At 38.7% G+C, this 27,355-nt stretch overlaps 1 protein-coding gene across 1 annotated transcript in view; it reads right to left on the bottom strand.

The window, feature by feature from the left end:
* LOC149288346 (NBAS subunit of NRZ tethering complex-like) overlaps positions 1 to 27,355 on the bottom strand; it is a 278,953-nt gene that overhangs the window by 55,501 nt on the left and 196,097 nt on the right. Inside the window, exons 46-48 of the mRNA XM_089491881.1 lie at positions 21,315 to 21,530; positions 19,559 to 19,761; positions 10,898 to 10,987 (exon numbers count right to left, since the gene is read on the bottom strand). Of these exons, the coding sequence (XP_089348007.1) occupies positions 10,898 to 10,987; positions 19,559 to 19,761; positions 21,315 to 21,530 (509 nt within the window). The remainder of the gene's footprint in view (positions 1 to 10,897; positions 10,988 to 19,558; positions 19,762 to 21,314; positions 21,531 to 27,355) is intronic.

Raw genomic sequence — 27,355 nt, 5'->3', positions numbered from 1 at the left:
TAAACAAAAGACACCACATCTGAGCTGTTTTTTGTTTTTTTTTTTTATTAATCACTGTTCCAATAAATTCCCACAAGATCAATCACAGAAATTGTCCCAAAAGATCAAATGCTTTTAGTGGTGACAGGAAAGCACAGACGTTAAACACAACAGAAATATATCTGGTTGGGGACACAAGTTGCCATCTGGATTGAAATGAAAAACCATAAAACATGTTATATAATATACCATTACAGTAAACACAATATGTTCATGGATTTGCAAAGGGACGTAATTGGGGATTTGTTCCAAAGACTGTGTTATGCTTAACATGCCATCTCGAAAATGAATGGCTGGAGGATAGGTGGAAGTTGGTTAAAGATCAAATTAAAAATGGAACGTGTTTTGCATTGAGGATGAGGATCTAAGGCATCAGGAATTAGAAGGGAGAGATGGCTTTTTCTTTCTTTAAATGGATCAACAGTGGAAAATTTTTCTTGTTATATCTAATGTAGTTATGAAGCATATGTGAATTGCTTAAAATTAGGATAACAGCCCATCCATATGAAATGCAGTGTTCTGGATAAAGCTGCCAAAAGAAAATGTGTTGATGGATAATGATAATGTTTATGATTCACCTGCTGTCAATTATGTTTCAATCAGAGATAGTTCTTCAGTGGCCATGTACAAACTTGCTTGGCTGCGCATAAGTACATACTGTGTGTATATATATATATATATATATATACACACACACACACAATATAAAATAACTTGGGGTGGGAAAAATAAAATCTATTGCTGTGTACCAAAATAATGTACTTATTAGTACTATATTATTATGGAAGTCTACAAACAATCCAAATTTTAATTTAAATGTCTAAAGCATCCAATCTCCTTTAAGAAATCCAGGCATGGAGATAAGGACACATTTTGGATTCCATACCCATTGTTAAACTGGTTTGTTGATTTGAATATGTCTGCTACTTTAGTCTCAGCTTTATGTTTAGTTCAAGTTTGGAACTACATGAGCCAGAGGGTTCCTCCAAACAGGTTTCTATCATGTTGGATCTCATCAGTGTGGGATTAGAACAGTCGAGGCATGGACTCCACTAGATCACTGAAGGTGTGCTGTGGTATCTGACATAAAGACGTTGGCAGCAGATTCTGCAGAAGTCCTATAAGTTGCGAGGTGGGGCCTCCATGGACTTGTTTATCCAGTACATCCCACAGATACTTGATTGGATTGAGATCTAGGGATTTTGAGGGCCAAATCAACACCTTGTTCCTCAAACCATTCCTGAACCATTTTTGCTTTGTGTCAGGGCGCATTATCCTGCTGAAAGTGGCCAATGCCATCAGGAAATACGGTGTCCATGAAAGGGTGTCCATGCAACAATGCTTAGGTAGGTGGTATGTGTAACATCCGAATGAATAGCAGGACCCAAGGTTTCTCAGCAGAACATTGCCCAATGAATCACACCGCCTCCACCGGCTTGCCTTCTTTTCATAGTACATCATAGTGCCATGCGCTTTCTAGGCAAGTGATGCACACGCACCCGGCCATTCATGTGATGTAAAAGAAAACATGATTCATCACACCAGGTCACCTTCTTCCATTGTTCCGTGGTCCAGTTTTTATGCTTACGTGCCCATTGTAGGTGCTTTCGGCAGTGGACAGGGGTCAGCATGGGCACCCTGACTGGTCTGCGGCAATGCAGCCCCATAAGCAACAAACTGCGATGCTCTGTGTGTTCTGACACCTTTCTATCAGAACCAGCAATAACTTTTTAGCAATGTGAGCTACAGTAGCTCATCTGTTGGATTTGACCACATGGGCCAGCCTTCATCCCCACGTGCATCAATGAGCCTTGGTCGTTCATGACCCTGTCACCGGTTTTACTTCCCTGGACCACTTGATGGGTACTGACCATTGCAGACCAGAAACACCCCGCAAGAGCTGCAGTTTCAATGTTCACCTCCTGCGTAATACATCCCTACCCATGTTATGGCTGATCTGTGTATATATTATACATACACAAAGTGGAAAGAAAAAGTATACAAACCTTTTGGAATTACCTGGTTTCCTGCATTAAATGTTCATAACATGTGACCTGTTTCAATATGCCCCAACGCGGTAAGTTAAAAGCATGGTTATGGCCCAGCCACCAACTGTCCCACCAATGTCCTGTCTGCTTCTGGTCATGCCCACCCAAATAAAGTTTTCCCATTCTGGATATCAGAAATGTTAGGGGTGGGGGGTACGAGAAAGGATCCATATGTACATATGCATAAAGGGTTAGCATATCTAAACCAGGAGCTGCACAACCAAGGTGTTTTGAAGCATAGTCTCCACGTGTCTCTTTATTTGGATCTACACAGAGCTTGCTCTACTGAGTCTAAGTTTTTCTTAATCACTTTGTACCCACACGGAGATTACACCAAGACACAACACTACTGTCACAACAGAGAGAGTGACAACAGAATAACAGAATGAGAGAATTTGTTGATCTTCGTGCCATAATAAATTCTACAATAAGATCTTGAAGCTTGGTTTTATTTATTTTGTTTTTAAATGGAATATTTTAGAAAGATGTACCTGGCATACATTTTTTTTAGTCTCGAAAACATATACTTATTATATTCTATCACATTCCTACAGGCGCAGAAGCCATTATTAATGCATAAAAGCAGAACACTAAGCATAATGACGCACACTGCTACTATGTCCAGTGTCACTAACGCATTATTATATAACAAACTGACAATAACACATTAACTTAAAAAAAAAATATATATATATTTAAAAAAAAAAAATAAAAAAAAAATATATATATAAATTTCTATGCTGAAAAAAAAACAGTTGAACACTTAATTAACCAACACTTGGAATACAAATTGTATCGGACAATAAATTTAATAAAAACAAAGCGATGTAAGAAGTACTAAGAATATGTAGTAAAAAAGCACTGGTAGATTAAATCTTTGAAAGCCATATGTCTAGACTTCTGAAACGTACCAATTATATAAAGTTACCAACTGTGCAATGCAGCATACGCTGTGACTTAGAAGGCGCAGAGATATTTTTGAACACAGTTGAATAAACCACGGAAAATTATTTCCAAAATAAGACATACGATCAACAAATGCACTAAGACAGTAGGGCAAAAGCTGGAGAGAAGCTTGATTTCTCTGTTATAAATGCTTTATTCTGTTGAAATTGGTGTTTGTTGTACAATTACATACATTACAACTATCATGAATATATATAAGCTCGCTTTGTAAGTACTTTCATATACATTGTTCAAATATATGGAGCTTATGCAGCTTCCCACTCCACAGAGGTCTAAGGATTCAGATTCCTGCTAGAGCCATTTTCCGAGCCAACACTGCAGGTGACGCTAAGTACATCACATTCAGGAAGCTTTCGGAATAATATTTCTCTTTATACCCATTATACCGTATTTGCTCGATTATAAGACAACCCTGATTATAAGACGACCCCCCAAAATCTGAATAATAACTTATGAAAAAAAAAAAGCCTGACTATAAGACGACCCTGTAGGAAAAAAGTTTTACCATTAAATGTTAGTTCATTTAAACTATGTGAACAATTGTTTGTTAATAAAAGCTATGATTGAGAAAAATATTTTGTTTTTATTTCCTTTTTTTTTTTCCAACCTGCCCCCCCAGTTATGCACATCTGCCCCCAGGCTTGCCACTCTGCCCCAGAAATGCCTTATACCCCATATATGCCACGGTGCCCCATGATATGCCTTTTAACCCTCTAAATGCCACTGTGCCCCATAATACGCCTTTTAACCCTCTATATGCCACTGTGCCCCATGATATGCCTTTTGACCCCCTATTTGCCACTCTGCCTCCAGAAATGCCTTATACCCCTATATGCCACTCTGGCATTTAGGGGGTTAAAAGGCATATTATGGGGCAGAGTGGCATATAGGGAGGTAAAAGGCATTTCAGGAGGCAGAGTGGCATTAAAGGGGTTAAAAGGCATTTCACAGAGAACTCTGCCTCCAGAAATGCCTTACACCCCCCATTTAACACTCCCCCTCTCTCCTCCAAACTTACCGGTGCTTCTGAGTTGGGGGGGGCGCATAACACAGGAGGATCCAGGTCCCCTGCATCTGAGCACCCGGTCCTTAGTCCGGGCAGCATGTAGAGCTCCACGCGAATCGCGTAGAGCTCTACACGCTGCCCGGACTAAGCACCGGGGACTCAGAAGCACCGGTAAATTGGAGGGGGGGCATAACACAGGAGGATCCAGGCCCCCTGCCTCGCTGCGGGGGATCTGGATCTTAGTCTCATAATCAGACCTATTTGAGGTCTGATTATAAGACGACCCCGATTATAAGACGAGGGGTATTTTTCAGAGCATTTGCTCTGGAAAAAACCTCGTCTTATAATCGAGCAAATATGGTAATTGCCCCTTTTAGACATGTGGACATTAAATACTGACACCGGATACATATGCCCACAGTTGAGAATCTCTGAATGTGCGGATGCTGGAAAACTCCCGGTATTACCATTTAAATAACACATCAGAAAGATTATTTTGCAGTTCCTCACCAATGGTGGTAGCCAAATGGTTCTAATGAAAACCATAATTTGACAGGAGGTACAAATATTCTCAATTAAGTACACTGTATTCAAGCAGTGATTTCAACTGTGATCAGCCAGTGGGGCAAACACCAACCGGATGCTCAGGTATCATTAAATCAAAATGGAATAAGAAGGCGTTAGCTCCAGGTGGTGTGACCCTGAGGATCTTCCCATTAACCCTTTGTAAGAGCACCGATATTTCTGGTATAACCTGTAGTAAAACTGATGTCCATAGTAAATGTGCAAAGTAACATAATATTCAGGTATTGTCTGCTTAATAGAGTCAATAGTAGTGAAAATGAGTGCTTTGTTTATGAAGCAGTTTCTCTGTGCTTTTTCTCTGACAAAAAAAAAGTATGCATGTACGTCCCTATGGCGAGAGAGATGCCATGTTTAGTGCATGATTCTAAATGGAACTGTGGACAGCCAATGTTGCATTACTGCAAACATCTCTGTGGAATACTGGAAGCCATATTGTTTCTACTACTGGACTGCCCATTAGAATATAGTAGTGGATTCCAGAGGTAGGGAGAAAGAAAAAAAAAAAGGGGGGATATATGAAGAGACAGTTTGTGTTGTTACATCGAACGGAACCAGCAGGCAAACAATATCTGTAAGTCGTCCCAGTTGCGCAAGGCATAAATCACAGTCCTTTCCCCACCAGCACATGAAGCAATGTCATATCCTGCAGTATGGGACAGAAACCAGAGAAGATTCATCCCTTGGGTTTCATGGCCCAAAAAAGCTAAACATGAGATGGTGGCCAAACGCTGCCTTGCGGCAGTGACCTGGGATGACCGTGGCAATGGAGACAGAAAGTTGGGGGTTAAGGCTGATAGAGCTGGCATGGCAGCCGAAGGGTTTTAAGTATGGTAAAACTAGGAAGCTGCCCTCTTTTCATTTAATCTGTAATAAATGTCCTGCATAAAAGTGAAGATCATAGAAAGTATTAACAAAAGTCCAAATTTGTGTGAATTAAATGTAAGTAAAAATAACTTAATGCAGAGTAAATAATTTTTCACATGCAAAAGTAATGGAACCGGCTTCAAAAAAACAGCCAACGTGGCAGGCATTCCTATTTATATTGAAACAAATGGCATTTACTGGAACTATTATACTGCGCCATCAAATATAACGAAAACAGTATTTCCAAGATTTTAAGAACAAAAATAAACGTAGCAATTATGGGGTTTTTTGTACAGAAATGTCAGCTTGTTATTTTCCCTTTCCTTTCCTTTCTAGTAAGAAGAGAGCTCAACTAAGGATGATTTTGTCTAATCTGAAGAATTGGTGAGGACAAGATAAACAGACAAAATAACAAAACAAAAAAAATAAAAACATGAGATGATTAATCATAGAACATATATGTTTTATCCAAGATGAATAATTAGAAATTAACTCATTTTGTTAAGCATTGAATATGTCTAAAATTTCTTTTTTCCAAGAAGTGTTTAGACTGCACAAATGATGCTATATACAAAGAAGCTGGGTTTGTGTATCGCATGGTAAATTTAGCCACATAGGTAGCAATATTTGTCATAGTGTAGTTGTCATACGCTCATAATTTTATAAATTAACCATAATATAAATTTAAACCATAAAATGGTTTAAAATGTTATGGTTTCATGGCCTAGTAGGACGTCTTAGTTTCAATGTATGTATCTAGAAGAGCACCCTACAAGAAACTGGCCAATAGTATAATTTTTAGGGTTCTTTTTACCACACTTCTTTTGTCTTAAAGTAAGAAATAAAACATTTCTTTAGGTCGGTGGAGGTAAATCAGGGCTGGACTGGTACGACGGCTATATTTGTGGAGAACCTCAACATCTCCATTAACATTACCACCTTGGATGACCTTCCATCAGCCTCACCCAAACAGTGGCAAGTTCCCCATAAGCACTGCCACCTAGGGTTGACAGGCATTGAAATAACCAGAAGGAAAATGGATACAACATAATAAGCAAATGCAAATTGATTATATTTGCATTTTAAGAAGTCATGTGGATATAAAGAGAGACGTGCATTGTACCCTTCCTCGTTCTTGGCTAGATTCTGTTCTATACCTTTTCTTTAATAAGGTGAGTTCTCTATTGAAGTTTCAGCACAAAGCGACTGCCTGCTACTACCTGAAAGCTCCATCTTTGTAAGTATACAATGAAATGCCTTATTCATAAAGCAGCATTTGTCATAGATTATACACTTTCAGTAGATCAAGCTTCCCACAGGCATATAGTCTCTCTCTCTCTCTTTTAATAATGTGTTGATTATGTGGCTTGACTTTGTATACACCAATCAATGCAGTCAGTCCTCTTGAAAGTGGAAGAAAATGCTTGGTTGAGAAACCCCTGATTCTCACCACAGGGGATATTGTTTGCAAGTCGAGCAATTTGTCAATACCCTAAAAGTACAAAATAATCTCCATTTTAATGAGGAAAAACAAGAGACAGACAAAGGATAAAGGGGAGCCCAAAATGTCAACTACCTGTATGTAATTTAAACAATGACATTTCAATGTTCTACTTTTTTTTAATGTGCCAAGTGGGATATTAATTTGAAAAGGAAGAAAAAAAAATATTCAGTGTTAACCATTTATCAGCAAACTATACCTGATGCTTTATAATGTTTTTAAAATCAGTATCCCTCATTTCAATAGAAATTTAAACTAGACTTTCCACCATATTTTTATTAATAGAACACGCTATAAACATGTATATTTTTTTCATTTGTAGATACGTCTCTAGGCTTCTTTTTTTATGTCAGATAAAATAAACAAGACCTTTCGCATTGTAGTAAATAATGGTAAAGTTTTACCAGCCTAAGGAAGTGGTGGCATCCAAAAATCAGGGTGGGCTCCAGGTCAGTGGATAAAAAAACGGAACATACCTTGTTAATACCACCAACTAACCACTTCAGTTTCTGCTTTTTATCTCCCCTGACTGGCCCGGGGAGCTGTAAAATAAATGGAGATCTGTGCTGTTGTAACACAGACCTCCACGACCTATGTGGCCCTCTTGTGACGCACTGAAGCAGCCCCGCTTTCAAGCCCTGCTACTGTTGTCTGCCATCCCACCCCTACCTGTTGACCACACACAGCAAAACTCTCCGGTTTTGTACACCTGAAATGTTTGGGGGGATCCAATAACAACAGATTGTAAGCTCGTTTGAGAAGGGTCTTCCTTACCTTCTTTAAGACCATTTATTTTGTAATGCTATACTTGTCTTGTTTACCCATTACAAATTGTACATGTATGCTGAGGAATATGATAGCACTGCACTGTATGAATCAATAATGAGTTTCCACTGGACTGCATTTTTTTTTTTGTTCGAGAAATTTTTTTTTTTCCCTTTACCTTTAAAATGAAAATAGTCATTTGCTATATAAATCGATAAAAATATAAACCGTTATGCTGAGACAAATGATTAGAGCATTCTTCGATGTAATCTTTGGACTTAGCTTTAAAGATGGAACGCTTTAAGCAGCATGGGGCTTTCCGTTAAAAGGCTTGGACATGGATTTGCTGGAAGTGACAGCTCCAGTGATAATGTAATCGCAGCCCTTAGAAACAAGACCTCGCTGTGATGTCTGCACGCATTCAGATCTTGTAACATTTCAAGCTGCCAAAGACGAACCTGTTTCTTTTCCTGGTCATGAAGACCCACGCATCTCTCTTCACTCTCATCACGACAGAACATAGTATTGTCCTATATATCCTTAATGTTTAATTGTATTCTCTTTTCTGCATCCCCCTGGCGGTCTCTTTTCTGTTCTTGATTCTCTTGTAGATTCCGTTGACCATTCTCTTTTCTGCCTCTATCCTGCTCACTTGTTTCTCATGTTTTTCCTTTTTTACAGTCTGTCTTCATTTTTACAGCCCTAACAGCCTCAACTTTTGTCTTCTTTCTGCCTGTCTTTTCTATTACGCCAGTCAGTGAACATGAAGACATGACGCCACTTTTACATGACGACACACGGTACCAGCCCATCGGAAAAAAAAAAAAAAAGGACTGTGGATATTGATGAGTAACAAAAACTTATGACAGCTGGAAGAAGGTAGTCCTGTTGGACTGAACACTATTTTGCAAGACATGCCGCTTATAAAGTGGGACAGCACAGACCTCTACTGATTTCACAGCCGGACGATGTCTCCACCTGGCTCACGAAGCCCACTACCCACTAAGGAAAAACAGCGGGGCAGCGATGTAGGACGGGAGGACAGTTCCTGAAAACTGTTACTCTCCCACGAACACCAGGACACTTGGGAGGTTTGCAATATTACGAAAAGTACTTTTTCATTAAAGGCCTACACATAGAGGTTTACATACTTAAAGACTCCAACCTACTGAGTGCCACTATGAGACCCAAAACTTAATCTGATATGGTCAATATTACAATCTCCCTGATTTTATATGGAAGGGAACAAAACAAGTTAGAAAAAGAAATTAACAGGTCGTCAGCTGTTCTATTGCACTGATAGAATCGGTGATCAGTTTTGGATATATGCCTTCAGTTCCAAGCTATGGGGTTGACTGTTTCTAAAAACTAAAATAAAAATGTTAGTTATTCAGAGTTCTGTCTTCTGCATCATATGTCTCTATTAACCTTGAACCAACAACTCCATTGTTACGGCTTTTAAAACTATCCATCATTTCTCAGGGTCTTTCAACATTGATAAATGTAAAAGACTATATATTGATTGGGGGGGGAAAAAACCACAAAAGAAACCTGGTAACTCATTGGAACCCTTGAGAACAATCAATATGTCTCCAACCAAAAGGCAATCAATCACATGATCGCAGTTTCATGGTCGCCTTATAGGAAATCCAGGATGTACTGTGTATTATATTTTTACAAATATTGCTGAAAAATTTAGGACTCAAATTCAAATGAATCACAGAATGCATGGTATGCTTTTCCAGATGGGAGTAGTGCACACAAAAAAAAAAGACCTCAGTAATATAAAATAAAAAAAATATATATATATATTTCTGCTCGCAGTCCAAATGTATTAATAAATGTGAAGAAGAAAAAAATATCCATGTTGTTGAACATATAAATATATATTGATAGCAGTGGCACTTATCTGCTGGCACTGTATACATAAAATGTATTGTGTTTTGTTACAAAACATGTTTGCGGTTATGAAATAGAGGAGTCTTTGAGTACGCAGAAGACAAAGAGAAGGTAAACCACTATTAAAATCCAGGCTCTTTAACTTGCAGTAATAACCCACTTAATGATAACCCACACTAGCTTATAAATATCAGATTCATATCCAAGAAACATAGTGAGGAGCACACCTTAGGTGCTTTGTAAGCTGGTTATAATTAGCCAGCAATAGCACCACAAGAGCTCAGAGGAGTGGAGAAAACACTTTACACATCCTTCTTAAACAACAACAAAAGCCCGGCTAGCTCTCTGGGTCTTTGGTTCCCATGTTGGGTTCACAGCTGGTTTTAAGTATACCAGCCTCCCAACTGAAGTGGTAGAGGCTAATACAGTGGAGGGATTAAAACATGCATAAAGCTTAATCTAAAATAAGCCCAAAGACTGATTATTTACAGTAAAACAGTCAAATTGCTCTTAACTGCTGTCCAATACAGTATGAATTTCAACATTAACATGTGATTTTTTTTTTTTTTATACAGAAACACTATAGATGTGATGTGAGTTATTAAATACTCACATCAAAGCAACAACACAGAAAAACAACCTCATTGTTTATAGAAGTACATCGATTTTTATCTGTGGGGCATTGTGTTTTTGGCTTAACACAATCACAATATGAAGAGGACCTTAGCATTTACATCACTGCACGGGTCACCGGCACATATGCTGGGTGAGTGGATCCAAACATTATCCAGGTCTGGGTTAAAGAATTAATATGCTACGACACAGATAAACACAGTACACTCATGGCTGCTTCATTGTGTATTGCATTTGGTGACAAATACCACTTTAACAATTCAGCTTAACACGGAAACTCTGTCCTATGGGACTGCTATAAAACCTCATTTCAAAACCATCTACTAAGGTATATTAAAGAAATTTGCAAAAATGTTTAAATGTTTTTCTGTACTATAACTCAATCTGCACACCTAACAGCATGTACAATGAAATGTATATTGATGAGAAAAAAAAAGAAATAGAAAAGAAAAAAAATCTAATATATATATATATATATATATATACACATACACACACATATATATATATAAATAAAAAAAATGTAGGCTGCCTGATGACGTAAGTGCGATTGATGGTTGGCAAAGGACAAGGTAGGATAGCACTACTTACCCCTGTTCAGCGCTTAGGTGAACCTCTTTAACAATGTTCTCCAAGACTTTAAGAGGATCTCTACCGGCACATGAACCCACAGCCTTTCCACTGCAAGAGAAAAGAAAGTATTGTTCAAAACCAGACTTACAAGTATTTTCTTCCATCGCACCTTGGCTTTACCAGTCGGAGATTGTAAGAGAAAGAATAGAACAAGAACATTAACAATATCACACAAACCAACTATTGTCTGGAATAGCAAAGAGAATACAAAATAGCCTTACTTCAGAGTGCAAGCACAAACGGCCAATAACTATTTTGCTTTAAACATGTCCTCACACTTGCAATAGGTATCGTTCCAGCCCTATAATGTAACACCAAACTTTAAGAGTCCAGTATTTATATCTACTTCTTTAATGTTTGTGCTTGTTATATAGTTTATTAACAAAATCAAATGTAAATCTCTTCAATTCTATAAGACGGCGCTTCTCGTGATGTAAAGTCACTGCAAACATACGGAATGAATGAAGGTTTCAGATGGGATCACTATCGCATTAAGGGTGATCATTTCTAAGCAACGTATATTAGCAATCACTTCCACGCAGATGTCAGATCGAGTTTGAATTCTTCTTGTTTAAATGAAACACACAACTGACTGTGAAATCTGTTTTTTTTTCATTGCACATATTTTTAAGGAGCTTTGAAAAGAAAGTACAGCAAATAATAGCGTCTTATTCAATACTTAAAACATCACAAATATAATTATAAAAAAAAATAAAAAAATCACAAAATACCTGAAATCACAAATACATTTTTGAGAGAAAGGATTATGCTATCGTCTGGCAAGGAAGGAAAGTATTACATGGTGTAGGAAGGAGAAATGCAGAGTCTGTATTAAGAAACGTTACAAAGGAACTTCTTCATAAGCTGGGGATTTGCTAGCTATGCCCTCTTGAGGTACCCCCTCCGAATGTGGAAGACTCGGTAATGGTGGGGCTATGTTGGAGGAGACTACCTTTTGATGAGAATTATGGCCACCCATGAATGATGGACTTGAAGACACCTCCCTTGATGCCACTCTTGGAGCTTAAAGCACTGAGAGACGTCAGGATCAGCTGTAAAATTTCAGGTAAAATCCAGTTTTGAGAAAAAATACTTAGAAAAAATCCCTGCAATCATCACTGAATGTTTCTGCTAACTGCTTATAAGCGTAGAATTGTTCAACTGTATAATGTTATTGTCGATCTCAGTGTATGGAATATATACACTTTAGTGATATGAAAAACTGAGACACAGACTAGAACCTATTTTTGATGGCTCTATCTTTTCATTTATAAAGTATTGGGTTAGGGTATAAAGTATATTTTAAAAGTAGCTTTAAAAACTCCATACTTTCTCTTTGTATCTGTAACATGTTTTGTTTTTTTTCTGTGGATTTTACTGAATTGTTCCCTCTTGATTTCTCTTCTTTCATTTGAATGTCTCTTTCTGGACAAAAAAAATTACAAACAGAAGAGGACGTTCAATGTGCTTTCAGTCAGTATACAACTGTGTATAAACATTATAACTGACAGCTTCATCCAACTGTTGTGATGGCATCAGGATACCTGGGAACTTCCTATGGTAGGCTACCGAGAGCTCTCGCTCTTCTGGACAATGAGGAGGCGATAAGCATGGCCAAACGCTCCACCCTGCCTGGAAAAAGTAAAAACTGACCCAGAGACCCAAGGAATCAGAACTTCATTCGAAGACCCCGGGTCAAACTGAAAAAGCTCCCGAGTAGGGTCATCAGAATGCAGGGACTTGAAGTTCAATATGGGCCTCAAACCTTTAAAAGTATGACACTTTGTAGGTCTTTACTGTCAGCTGTGATACAGGAACAAAAAGCATATAATCCGTGGATATTTTTGTAACCACTAAGAAAATAAAACAGCCCTCACCACCTGTCAAAACCACTTTAACGGGAAAAATACCTGCACATTCCTCTTTATTCTGTATATATTTTGATTATATCACTTCAACGAAAAACCCATGCTATGGTATGACTTTTTTGAGAAGCAGTGGTCTTGTGTAAGATAATGGGTTTAATACAATAAAAGTCCTCTTCTTAGAAGCTCAAACAAAGAGAAGTTGTGCAAGGAGTTACAATACACGCTAAAATGTTCATTTTAATAAAAACATCTTAAGTGGACCTATACATTCCCGTTACTGAAAGAAGTCTGGGAAACATTAAAAACAACACGTTTTGAGGATATATTTTCAAGTGAAAAGATAATGAATAATTAAAATATATTTAAAAAAATAAATGCATAATGGAGGAGAAATCTGTATTGTATTTCATACATGTGTTGGCTCAAGGGAATGTTATTTTTTTCTTTTCTCAAGGAGTTAGGAAACTGGTTGCCAAGATACTTCAATAACTTATTATTATAAGTTAATCCTCCAGGAACAAGTGCAGTGTCATGCGAACCAAACCGCGCAAATAAAAAAAGGTAAAAAACAAGTATTGTTGGCAGCTATTCAGGATGAAGCTGTCTTCATCAGTGGATTTTTCTGCATTTGGACAATTTTAATACATATTAAATAGATTTACTACAGCGAAGGAAATCAAACATGTATGGGATAGGCATAGAGCCATCATAAATCTAGGACGAGGAGGCCGAGGGCTGAGAAAGGTTTGATTATTTACAGCAGAACAAAAAAGGCAGACCGGGTGAGCCAAATGGTCCTTACACGCCGACACATTGTCTATGTTTCTATATTGTCCTAGTGAAGTCACGCCAAAATGTGGACCTAATATAGGGCAAGAAAATCTCAAGAACTACTCAACAGGTTGATGCTGGACAGTGCTATAGATGACCAATGACCCCCGAAGAGCATCAGCCAGGTTGGTGGACGTTCTTTCATTGAGAACTTGGTCTCAGACAGGTAGTAATGCCTTTGTTTCTGTGTAAGAACATATGGATTGCTGTCACCACTGAAGGAAATGTTTCCAGATGTTTTATTTTTTACTGTGACACCGTGACACAAACTAATACCCAATGTCAGGATCCAGCATGTGGGACACAGACAGGCTGAGGCTGTTCTAGAGCAGCTAAGTACATGAATCCCTGTATGCCTGTGTTTCTGATTCCTCTAAAGCAATGCATATAGTGATTAATTCACTGCAAAGTGGGTTAGAAGAATTTCATTAATTAAATCACCTGCAAAAAGCCGGTCTTCAACTACACAAGATTTCTCCCCCATATGACATTGATGAATAGTCACGGTGAACACCAAATTTATATCCGGCAAATGACAAAACAAAAGCACATATTCCATTATTCTGTGACACTGAAAACCTGTCTGTGTCAAATGCGGACCTGACACGTCATGGACGATTTTAAATGATGAAAATATATTGGCGTTTTGGTCAAGGAGTAGACAGGGTCTTTGGGGCGACGTTGATAACTTTTATTGGTCCATCGTGGAAAATATCCAGAGTCACATAAGCTATAGGCTTTTTCTTCAGATGGAAGAAGATTTCTATTTTAAGTGCAAAGATACGCACAATATATTATTTATTCTGGAGAGAATGTCAGCCCCGCCACTTCCCAAGATATATGAAAGAACTTAACAGTATGGTATTTAAAACATTTTCTACCCAATATAGCAGTCAGGCTAAACACGCAATCTAACCGTAAGTATATATATCTACATACACACACACTATATGGACAAAAGTATTGGGACACCTGACCATTACACCAACAGAGACTTTGATGACATCACATTATAAATACATAGACATTAATATGTAGTTGGTCCCCCTTTTGCAGCTATAACGGCTTCCACTCTTCTGGGAAGGCTTTACACACGATTTTGGAGAGTTTCTGTGGGAATTTTTGCCCATTCATCCAGTAGAGCATTTGTGAGGTCAGGCAATGATGTTGGACGTGAAGGCCTGGGTCACAATTGGCGTTCCATTCTTCCTAATATATAATTATACATGTATTTATCAAGGTTTTCTTGAGGTCCTAGAATAAATCCTATGGGAATCAAACTAAAGTAGCGTGGGGTAAGTGGGGCTGCAGCTGATCGCCTGTGTTTCAGGGAAGCTCGCAGGAGTAATAAAATCCACAAGGAAATCAATAATCGTAGATAATCAATAGGGGAAAGCGCTTGCTGATTTGAAGCTGGGAATGGAATAGCATTAATATGGGACATTCAGTTGCCGAGATGTTCAGAGTCACACACTGTGTGTTCAGTTAGGCAAATCAAATTGATACGCTCACATAGGTTTCATCCTGTTGCGCTGTATTTAGTTATCTGGGCCGTGGATAGAATAAAGCATATTGTAATTCACCTCTAGCGGCAAGGAGAATTCCCTGTCTTTCACGCATTGGAGCCGTGGCTTTACCAGAAGGCAAATGTAACTTTACAACCTGCTTGAAAATATGTCTTGGGAGTTAAATTTCATTTTCACTGTGTCATTTCCGGACACATTTTCTGATATATATACTATGGTGACTGTGGATACATTCTCACACAGCGAACAATCTAATCTCCCGGAAAAGACTGACATCAGAGGAGGAAAAAGGAACGGATGGATTTGGGTCTGTGTTAACCCAGGACTGCACACACCTGCGTGGACAGGCAGGGGTTAACAGGTTCGAGGCAAAATACCCAAATCAAAATACGTGCACCATAATCACCACTAGAAGAGGAACGGAACATATTATGCTTAGACGCCAGGCGCCATACGCTGATCCCCGGCAGGGTCTCGCTTAATTTCTGGATGGGTCCCACTTTTATATCTTTTAGTAATACATGAAAGTCTACGTAACTACAATCTACGTGATCGAGCTCATTAGGGACAGGATTCTCCTGCCGACATCACTTTGATTAAAAAGTTCCTGCTATGCTTTTATACAAAGAATAACTGAAAAACAGCATATTAACCCCTTCCTCGACAATTAGCCCTTAAACCAAAATACTTTCATCACACTATTAACCCTTTCGCATCATAATTCTCTTCCAGATGCTCAAAGGTCCAAGAGGATACTTGTTTTTGGAGATATGGCAACATGATTTCATTTAGTAATTCTCCTTTAAAGAAAACTGATGAACGAAAAGTTAAAGGGAACCCAACAGCCCAACAGAGAATGTCAAGGTTAAACCACAGTCGCCGTACTGCAATTCAATTGATTCTGCCCTATTTCAGCTCGGCTATTCAAAAGTGACATGCATTTAGTCAAAAACAACATTATAAGTGGGACAAATTACAACACAGGCTCAAGACAAGAGCAAAATTGACTATTTATTATTTTATCTTTATTACAAAGTTCATTTAAAAGGAATTGTTTACTTTATTTGTTAGAATTTAATTCCAGATGGAAAAGGAAAAAAAAAAAAGCAAAATAATTAAAAAAGAGACAATCATTGGTAAGAAAAAAAAAGCGTGAGCGAGAAATAAATGTCCTTTATGAGGACAAATCAATGGGACTTGTCTGAATGCAGATATTTGCCGTCTGATGCTTTCCCATTTTCCTTTTAAAAAAGTTTTCGCTGATTGATAATTGCGCATCGGAACGTGCCGCACGACACAAAGTAAGGGTCCTCATACTATGTCTTTTATGAAACACAAACATAGACATGTCTAATAATATGTCTGAATTCACTACAATGTATAACTTTGCCAACTCAAGAGGAACGCTTATCTTCACAATATGGGGTAGAGGTGATGGAAAACCCCTCCGCGTAAAATGAATTAGGTAGCAGAGGCGTTATTATCCACTAATCTGCAACCACCAGGCAAGCCCAGATACTTGGTAAAAGGCTCTGTTTAAAAGTTGTAGTAGAGCAGGCGTTTGCTCCAAGGGGTCCACGTATAGACTGGATATAGAGGCTAAAAGGTGATTATTGTTTACATAATTTACACACTCCTACCCAGAATCCCTTGCAGCGGCGGCAGCAATACATGACTTCTGAAGATGGTCGTTAGTAAATTCGCAAAATGTAATATCCATGGAAATTAATATTGAACTAAACTCCCTCCCCAATCTTCCATATACACAGACTACATTGGAAATTGACTTTAGTGGAGGCTGCATCATCTCCTCATCATTAGCATAATAATGGTAAACCCACAATCACATATCTTTAGAGAAGGAACATTAGTTTGTTTTGTCCTTGTTTCAAATAACAACCCGGGACTCGCCCTCCTTTTTAATTATGGCAAACAGTAAGCATGGTTCTAAAATGGTTTCAGTTGGGTTTTCTTAACGGTTCACCAGTCTGCCTCACTAGTTGCGTCCCACCGGTCATTTCATAACTTGACCAAGAACTCATCATGAAAACTCCAGGGTGAGGAACAGCTAAATCAAGGGCACAGCCTGGCTTTAACATTACGAGGCAAACGTTTACATCCATGTGCACATTTTACTTTAGCCTTCTTGTCACGGCTTTACATAACTTCTGTGGTTGAATAGAAGGACCCATGTAGAATGTTATGGAATGCTGTGCTACAATGGCAAAAGCTTTAAAGGTGGTTCTGGAAAAGGCATCTTCAAGGATCCCCCCCCCACTAATCAACATGGATAAAAAACCAACAAAAAGGCCTTGATTTTGTATAGAAGCCCCTTATTCTGCATAGAAACGCTAGTGTTTGGTTTAATTGTATGCAATCATCTTCACAAGAGATGAGGTAAATCAAATAAATGAATGAATGCAAAAATAACAAGTATTAATTGGTCTCTCATGTCGACATTGGTAGTTTATAATTATTAACATTCCTATTTATTTTTTTGAAATGGCAGAATTTTAATGTTATTTTCTGTATTTGTGTTCTTAGCATTATTTTTTACTTTTTGGTTGACCCTGATGATTGTACATTTTCTGCTCTGGTGGTTTGCATTTTCATTTTCATATGCCCACATTTTCTTTAGTCACAGATGAAAATAATCTGTTTTAAACACTTCATGGTCTTGCGAGTACTAAAGGTGATTAATCATTTCCCCTCCAGTTCTCATAGTGCTAATTATTCCAGTCTTTCAAGATCATGTGTAATTTGCTCCAAGCCTATTTTAGAATAGCATCCAATGTCCTGGAAAACTCTCAAAGACAACACAGAACAAAAATGCATTACAACGAGATACTTGTGACTAGTAGGGTAAAAGGAAGATGGTCAGGCATCTTGGCTGGGTGTTGCCACTGGCCTAATTGCGGTAGCACCCCAGCTGGCCCATACCACTTACCTCCATGGCCGTCCTTATCCTCTATGTTGCATGCTGGGTCATAGTCTGGCATTGGACTGGGTCATAGCCCGGCATGGACTGGGACATAGTCCGGCATGGACCATCTAGTATGGTCACTAGATTCAATGCTCCATAGTGTATACAGGCCGCTTACAAGGGAGATAACCGTTCTATGAAGAAGTTGCTTGCCGGGTGGTCTGCCTACGGTTATATACAGCACATGGGCTGATACTCCCCAGAACTGCTGCCCTAGAATACGTCACTATGGCCAGGTCAGTTCAAAATGATTTCAGCTGACTTCATACTCAGTTTTTATGTAAAGGCATACTTTCCTATATATGTCTACTTAATAAGGCAGTTGGTGTTTTGGATGACTCTAGTGTTACGATTATATAACTTTCACTCTTGTTAAAGGGTTCACGCATGTAGTAAGAAACGTGTGCAAAATGATTTAGCGTAACGTTTGATAAGTACAGTAGTGTTATCACCACAGAAAGCAATGAGACGGTACATTCAGTGGAAACCACGCTGATAAAATTGTGTTTTGTTTTTAAGGTTTGCATCAGAATCATCATTCATACAAATCGCTCATTCTGTTCATTCAGTGCCTTGTTATCCCGGGTGCTCTTTATAGTGACCCGAGCATGGTCAGTGTTCATACATTCAGTGTTACATTCATGACAAGGTGCCTTAATTAAGATTACAAATAGCTCAACAGGCGTGTATGGCATGATCTGATTCATCTGCACTGCAATTCGTACGGACAAGATTATATTAACATTGCAGCGAACAGTTGGGCTTGCATCTAATTCAATACTTAGGCTTCAAGAGTGAAATAATCAGTTAATTCCCAAGCTATGTTAACTTTTCAAATTAGTTTCTCAAGGATGTATTAACGGTGACTACAAGCACAATACAAATAATTAATAATTAATAGCAATATGGAAAAAAAAACTATATACAAAAAAGAAAAGCACATACTACACTATTACGCAATTATATCACAATGGTCTCTCCCCTTCTCCTCCTTCCAGCCTTACACCATGGGCTAAGATAGTCTCTCATGGTGTACCCATTTTGTGGCTTATATATAGTGTATTTTTTTGTGTGTGCATTACATGGGTTGCTTTTTTGTGTATAATAAGCAGAATTTGGAAAAAAATACAGATTTAACAGTTAAAGCTGAGGTTTATAAGGTTCCTTTAAATGGACCTCATATTGACTGGATCACATTTGGAACACTCATATTATTGTAGAAGTATTTTCATTTGGATATCTAATGTAGCAAATCACTTATCTTGACAAAATTGTAACAACCTACAGTTTAAAATTGTTGCAGAAGTCTGCGCACCCCTTTTGAGGACTATAACTATTCATTAATAAAACTGTGTTATAAGTCTTGCAACAGTAGATTGGAAGAACATTTTGTATTTTATTAAGGACCTACCTCAATGAATCAATGATTTTATCTGTGGAGTGGTGCACAATATCCTTCGGACTGACCCCCAAGGGACCTACAGCAACTTCCAACAACTTCTGGATGGTGTCAAGGGACTCCCCATTGATACACATTGCTACAGCCAATTCCTTAATCTTCTCCAGTTCAGACCTTGAAATGTCATAAAGGTAGGAGTATTTGTGTAAACGATCCTGTGGGACATAAAACGAAAAATCAAAGACTTCAAAAGCTAGGTCCATATTCCTTTGACTTTGTTTTAAGGGGCTGTTCCATAAAGAATATTAATAATTAATATTTTCTGGGAACCTTAAAGAAAAGGCATCTGTTAGATATATATTTGTTTCAAAGTATGCTTGCTTTAGGAAGCTGGTTACTAAGGGTACTTTTTTTTGGGGGGGGGGGTTGAAGAAAAAACAAAGTAAATCTGGTAAAATCTATCATGGACCAAGATAAAGGAGTCCCCAAAGAGGTGTAAGAATCTCTACAAGACCAGCACAGGTAACACAGTATGTCATCGCATTGTTTTCAAACGGAATGGCTCTAACAACATTTCACAACAGATTGTCCTTAAACCCATTGTTGACAATGCATCGTGAGCACATACATGTAAGGGCTTTGTCATGAAGGGGTTAAAAGCGAAATTAACAGCAAAACACCCACTTACCTTCAAAGCAACATACACTTTTGAATAAAATTGATTGATAGCCAATGTCTTGCCCTAAAAGCAAATTTACTGGCATTTTGCCCTTGCGTCTTTGAGCCAATTTACATTACACATTGATTAGCCCTTTAGGCCAAAAAAACCCAAAAAGTTTGGCTGTAAAGTACATACCATATATATTAGAGAGCAAAAACATAGATAGGTGACCGTGCCACTCACACCAAATAAGTGTAAGACAAATAATATCAAGTATTAATACCAATAGGATCGTATATTGTTGCAAATGTCAGATCATATAAATGATGCGGAACCTGTGGCCGATGACACCGTTCTTTACAGTAGCATGGATGCCAAGCCGATTTGGCCCCGCGGATTTTCCTTTCACTGCAATTTCCAATACATTTAAGTTTTGGAATAAGCATAAAAGCCTGACTTTAGGTAAGGTTGGAATACATTTTTCCCAACCCATATTTAGTCTGGGACATATTTATATCAGTTTTTCTAGAGCTACAGCTAAAAAGGCGGTCAAGGTGAAGATTCTTCATAATCTCACTCAGGGTTGTTCGGTATCCGCAGGTAATATAAGTTAAAAGTTATAATATAAGTTAAATGTTATTAAAACCTTTCTTAAGCTATGCTGTAGCTCAAAGAGGAATCTTAACTAAGTATAACTGGGGAGTATGTAAAGCTCATTAGCACAGCTTAAAAACCAAACTGCTTGTGGGTTGTGGATATGGTTCTTTTCCCAAGGCTTAGAAGAAAATTGGAAGAGCTAGGGGACATATTCATGAAACCCATCTACCCTCGCTTAGTTTATACATATTGATTTGACCACTCAACATATTTTTCAGATTTCGCAAGGACCGTAATTATTTGTCTTTATTCAGGGATCGTTCTCTTGGAGTAGATCGGTTTTATCACGCTCTCTGAACAGTACTGTCATTTCTGAGAGTTCCTTATATGAAAGACAAGTAATACAAATTCCAGCTAGAACGATAATATTCTGCGGTTTCCAGATATTCGGGAAACCTGATGTTCAAGTACAATATGGGATTGAACTGGGGAGAATGTCACTCTTATTACCTGGTCCACAGACTTCAAGTGGCCGATGAAATTGTGATTGAGTGTTTCTAGATGAGCATGAGATTGCTGAAGATGATTGAAGGCAACCTCATAAGTGACATCAGAGTTAGACGCGCCATTGCCATCTCCAGAGCTCTTTTTCTTTTGCTTCTCAATAAACTGCTTGACTGCCGTCATTGTTTTCCTTGTCATCTCCGTCCTGGCTTCCACCGTCAGCTAATGCAAACATGTATAACAGCTTTACTCAAACAGGAACACGACATTTGGAAAATCAGCACGTAAGTTCTTCACTCTATGAATATTTTAAAAGGAATTCTTTTATTTTTTTTTGAAAACAGTTCAACTTTAAAGGTTTTTTTTTTGCCATGAAACTACTTCCAAGGGAGAGAAAAAAACACATTTAATCAAATATTATGAATGCTTGAGAAACTAAATATTTAGAACAGAGAACCGATGTGTGAAAAGCCTAAGCGTGTCAGCATTTATACACGTTTGTTATGACAGCTTTCATATAGGAGAATGTAGAACAAAATTGAAGGGGGGGGGTCTTACTTCAGATGAGTTCTACAAACATCATGTGTGCCATCAGTTTATTTGTGGTTATTCCAAAAGAAAAGGCAATATTTTACTACAACTAGCGATAGACAGATTGATAGAGCTCAAGTGATCCAAATTACATAGAGATAATGGGCAATCACAAAGGTGCCCTCAAAAGTACCCAGTCTTATCACAAAGGTATTTTTTTCACTTTTTAAAAAGAATGGGGGAAAACAAAAAACAAAGAAACAATAACATTCTTAGATTTACGATCACAGTCACAGTCAATGGGAGTACCTATATCCATGGTGCAAGCTACTATACTTTTGAAGGTATGGATTGCCAGCTATGTGACCTTCAACTAGTGGACCTGCAAAGACAACCTTGGGTGATCTTGGCAGTCACCTAAGTCTTTAAGTATCCTCTCACATTTACAACAGGCAAACTGCCTCTAGTTCAAGAGAAGTTGCTTTTAGGTCTTTGGATGTAATTTCACCAGCGGAGGCATTCCCCTCCGATACTACCTTTTCACAAGAGAAGCATTCAATTTGGTGGCCACCAAGCTGCTCAGAACATACCTTGCATTTTTTGTGAGGGCTGGTATCCCCCACCAGACAGAGGGCACATAATAGTTAATGAAGAATGTTTACATTCTCCCAACAATTAATGTTTTTCTTTGCATCAAAACCTGCAGCTTAAGGCCATACATTCAAGAACTTGTGCTCATCTGACAAGGTCTTAAGGAAATGTCCTCTGAGACTGGTTACCCATGCTTAAAACCTCATAGCAAAAGAGGTGGCTCAAGACTACATCAATAATCTACTTCTCCTTGACAGAGATGATGTTGAGAACATCCACGGTCTGAGGACATCTCGAAAAGAAAAAAGGTTCATCATCTCTGCTACGCTAGTGAGCGTTCCTCAAAATTCTGAAACATTTTTAATAGAATTTTAAAATAATAACCGTGCCTCGCAGGCAAACTAAATTCAGGGCATATTTTAATACTTGGAAAGACAAGACCGTTAGATCCTTATCTCCGTGCAAATATATGATTCAGCAGGCTGGTGCCTTACAGTAACTCCGTAATTACAATGCATCACTTTACTCAAGCACATATGCAGTGTTCCGAGTGATGAATATTCAACAGTTTTAGAATGATTTATGTCATCATTTGATCAGGTATTGTTTCTTCCCACTCGGGATAGTCTGCCATCTTGATCCTTTAAAAAAAAAAATGTTAATTTAAAGACTTGTAGTGTAGAACATCTGGCTGTTTCCACTCGGAAAATACATGTGAGACGTTATAAAGCGGAATAGAACTATATACATTATAATAAAAATAACTCACAATGCTGCATAACAATTGTTTCGCTGCAATGTAACAACTCGAGGCTTGCATCTATCCTTAAAATATACATATGGAAAAAAAAGATTAAGATGAGAGTATGCTAATGATAATCGAGAAAAAAAAAAAGAAAAAAAAAAAAAAAAAAAAGGAGTAATTGGTTTTTGCTGTTCTCTAGGGCAAATGCTTTTTGTTAACAATTGGGTTAGTAATTTAGTGAAATGACACTCAATTACATTAAACTTCATAGTATATATATATATATATATATATATATATATATATATACTAGCGGTAAATATCTATCTATAAAAAATTATGCAAATCATTGACTAATTGACTTTGTATTAAAATGGTTATTTCTATTATACATAATGCAGATTGGGCATGTCCCTTCTTATGGTCTTTCAGGAGGGTCTACCGGGGCTTTAAGGTAGATTCCATCCACTACGAAAGTCCCACGGAGGACGATAACCATAGAACTCTTTATACTAATCAGGAAACAGATGAACTTCTTCCTAAGATTCAGGAAACAGTCCTTAGTCAATACCTTTTATTGGACCCACATAGAAAAGAAAAAGAAAAAAAAAGATTCCATCACCTTTTTCTATTTTGGCCAAATAAAAGGTTCTAACTTTGACTAAAGGCTTCATTTTCATCTCAGAAAATAACCAAAGTTTGTAAAATAATGACAAGGGTAAAAAAAGGGAAAATGGACCAAATACTTCCTTTAAGGAAGGTAGCAAAAAATAAAAATACCCTATACATATACATATCTACCTACAGCACCTAAAGAATAGTGACATCATAGAAGACCGCCGCGTGGCACATGGACAAGGGGCTACGACCGTGTTTGAAAATCTGCCGCAAATCTCATAATTGCAAGTTGCCTTTAAGTATTTCTCTTAAATGGGTTTCATAATTAGGCGATCTAGTGCCCTGTGCCAGACGGTAGCCGTGCCAGAAGCCATTTAGTAATACAGCTATTCAGATCTTTCCAAAACCACATACTCTAATACACAAGTCCTCAAAAAGCAAATGAAGAGTACAGTACAACTCCCACTAAGCCCAGCCTGAATCACAGGAGATAAAGATCAGGCAGCTTGTGTTAGCAGCTCCGGCTGTGTCTTAATAGTTTTTGAAATGCAACTTGTTGGTGGTGGTGTTTCTCTCCCTGCAGCAAGCGATCCGTGCGTATTCACACTGTCACGAGAAGCATGCTATTTATAATCCCTTCTCACCCCTTGCGTTAATAATTAATAGCACTGTGAATTTAGGACACAGACGCCGGAAATCCACAACAAAAGGTATTCCAAAAAAGTTTAAACTAACGGGTGACATTAGCCAAGACGAAAGCACTGATGCAGAGATACGGCTGCCGACCTTGAGTCCTGCTACGCCCTACTATCCCTGGTCTTCTGGACGGGTGACAGGACATAACTTCTAAGTGTGCTTCTGTCGGAGGGACACAATGTCTTGACCTTCCTTGATTTGCCTCTTTCTAGAGATCAGAATGTTTGCAGCTAATGAGTGTAGGGATCTACTGACCGAAAAAGTCACAACAATGTGTACACATACACACACACATTATTGCTGTTACCAGCTGCACATCTAAATACAACCATAAGACCTTATTTTAAATTGTGGATGCAGAATCCATCTTCACCCCGGTAAATTACCCTTTTTCTCTGAATTACTTGGTACCACGTGCATGATGTACACATATACTGTATACTACTTACACCTAGGTCTTACAATCTCATCACACGCACACGGGCTACACAATAAACATATACTCTGATACAAAGTATCACTTAAAAAATATGTCCATGAATATTAATACGTAGCATACACATAAAATGTAGATTATTAATTTGCAGTGCAAAGTATCATAATCTCATGTTATGAAATCCAAGCACTCTCCATCACCCAAGTGTGTAACAATATTACCATCGTAGAAACGCTGGCTGGGTGGACGGGAGGTAGTTAATGAAGTTGTTTCTGTTCTTTTGCCCTTGTTTCACTTACTGTTCATAATGTCTATGCATGGTGTATATTTACTCACAGACCCCAATATATGTGAAAAATAGTCATTTTCTGGAGACTCTAGGAATTTTTCTTTGGCACGGCCTCACATCAGTAGTGACGCAGAACTCACAAGCGACTCCTCCACCGTCAGCTATACGAAGCAGCACTTTGGGAGAGTTCCAACCGAATCCAAGCCAGTGACTCAAATGCGTCTAGGAGAACACTCATGGGAATCAACGTGAAGTTCACCTCAAATAACCCTCCTTCTTTAACCATGATATCAGTGAACTAATACAAGTGTTTTGACCCCCAGTTTATTGCTGGCTAAATACTACTAAAAACCTTTGGGTGTACCAATTTCATACCTGCCAACAGTCCTGGTTTTACTGAGACAGTCCCTTTTCTTGGGTCTTGTGTCAAATTCGGGTCTGTTGCACAGCATAAAAATACTGCATGCAGCATTGCGTTTTAACTATGTATGTCTAAGACACACACAGCCTAGACGCTTGTAAATTAGTTCCAAATTACCCAGTATCTGTATTGGGTAGCCTAGAGCTCAATGCTGCAGGATCAAGCAGAGTGTGTGGCTCCGGCCCCTTTAGACCCCTATATCTAGGTCTATGGTGGGTATTCAATTTAAGCAAGCTAAATTTGCCCAGCTAATAACAGACACCATGATATCAAGTTTTCATGAGAGGAGCTTAGATGCCCATTAAAGACCTAGGCAAAGGTTAGGATTACCTGTGGGATTTTCTATGTCCTTATGGAAAAACCAAGAAGTCCTTCATAAAAACTTACATATTATCTAGACAAAAGTATGTTAACATCTATTCTTGATCCACTTGATAAGTATACAATATACTATATACAATATAACCAACAGTTTGTGGACACCTGACTATCACACCTATATGACTTTGTTGGACACCCCATTCCAAAACCATAGGCACTTATATGAAGTTGCCCCTCTTCCCCATTGCAGCTATAGCATCTCCCACTCTCCTTGAGGTCAGGCACTGCTGTTGAACGAGAATACCTGGCTCACGATTGGTGTTCCAATCCATCATAAAGATGGGGTTGAGGTCAGGGCTCTGTGCGGCCACTCGAGTTCCTCCACACCAAACTCATCCAACCATGTCTTTATGGAGCTTGCTTTGTGCGCTGGGACGCAGTCATGCTGGAATAGAAAAGGGTCTTCCCCAAACTGTTCCCACAAAGTTGGAAGCACAGCATTGTCTATTGCAGGGGCGTCCAACATGCGGCCCGTGGGACCTCCAGGTGTGGCCCGCGGGACCTCCAGGTGTGGCCCGCGGGACCTCCAGGTGTGGCCCGCGTGAGATCGGCAGCCAGGATCACAAGAGCCCTGCTGCTTACTTGTGGGAGGGTCCATTCTCTGCTCCAGTCCCGCCTCCTCTGTGGGGAGAACGAGGGAGGCCGCGCCCCCTGCTGAAGTCTGTGATCGGCATTGAGAGAGCTGTAGTGCAGGTAAGGGGGTGGGGGAGGGTGTTTGAATGAGTATGCCTGATTGAGGGAATGAATCTGTGAATGAATGAATTTGTGTGTGTGTGATAGCATGGATGTGTAAGTGCTAGAACCTTGGCATGATGTGACTGTGATTGCAGTTAACAATCCCACTCCTATCATGCCAAGTCAGCCAGTACATGCTGAAACCTGGTTAGCTGCCCCCTTGTGTATTGATGCTGCCAGCAGTATGGGGTCTGCACTTACAGCCACCCTGTACCAGCATGTACTGGCTGATTTGGGATGATAGGAGTGTGATTGCTAACATCAATCTGCTAACAGCAATCACAGTCCCATCATGCCTAGGTTCCAGCATTTACTGGTTGCCTGGGTATAAAAAGAGTGTGTTTGCTGTTAGCAATCACACTCCTATCATGCCAAGTCCTATTGTTGATTTTTTTTTTTGTCCAATTGTGGTGTGTTACTTTTAATAAAAGCGTGGTTACACACTAAAATTGGACAAAAAATACAATGCCCAGCCAACCAGTACATGCTGGAATCTGGGTATGCCTGAGATTGCTGTTAACAATCATAATATATAATTTTTTTGTACAATTTTGGTGTGTAACTTACTTTTATTAAAAGTGTGTGGGGGGTCATTTTCAGTTTT

This window comes from Sceloporus occidentalis, unplaced genomic scaffold, assembly GCF_023333645.1.
Source record: "Sceloporus occidentalis isolate IW3139 unplaced genomic scaffold, rSceOcc1.0.p SCAF_52, whole genome shotgun sequence".
Taxonomy (NCBI): domain Eukaryota; kingdom Metazoa; phylum Chordata; class Lepidosauria; order Squamata; family Phrynosomatidae; genus Sceloporus; species Sceloporus occidentalis.
Note: the sequence above shows the minus strand (reverse complement) of the source record. Positions and strands in the feature narration are given on the sequence as shown.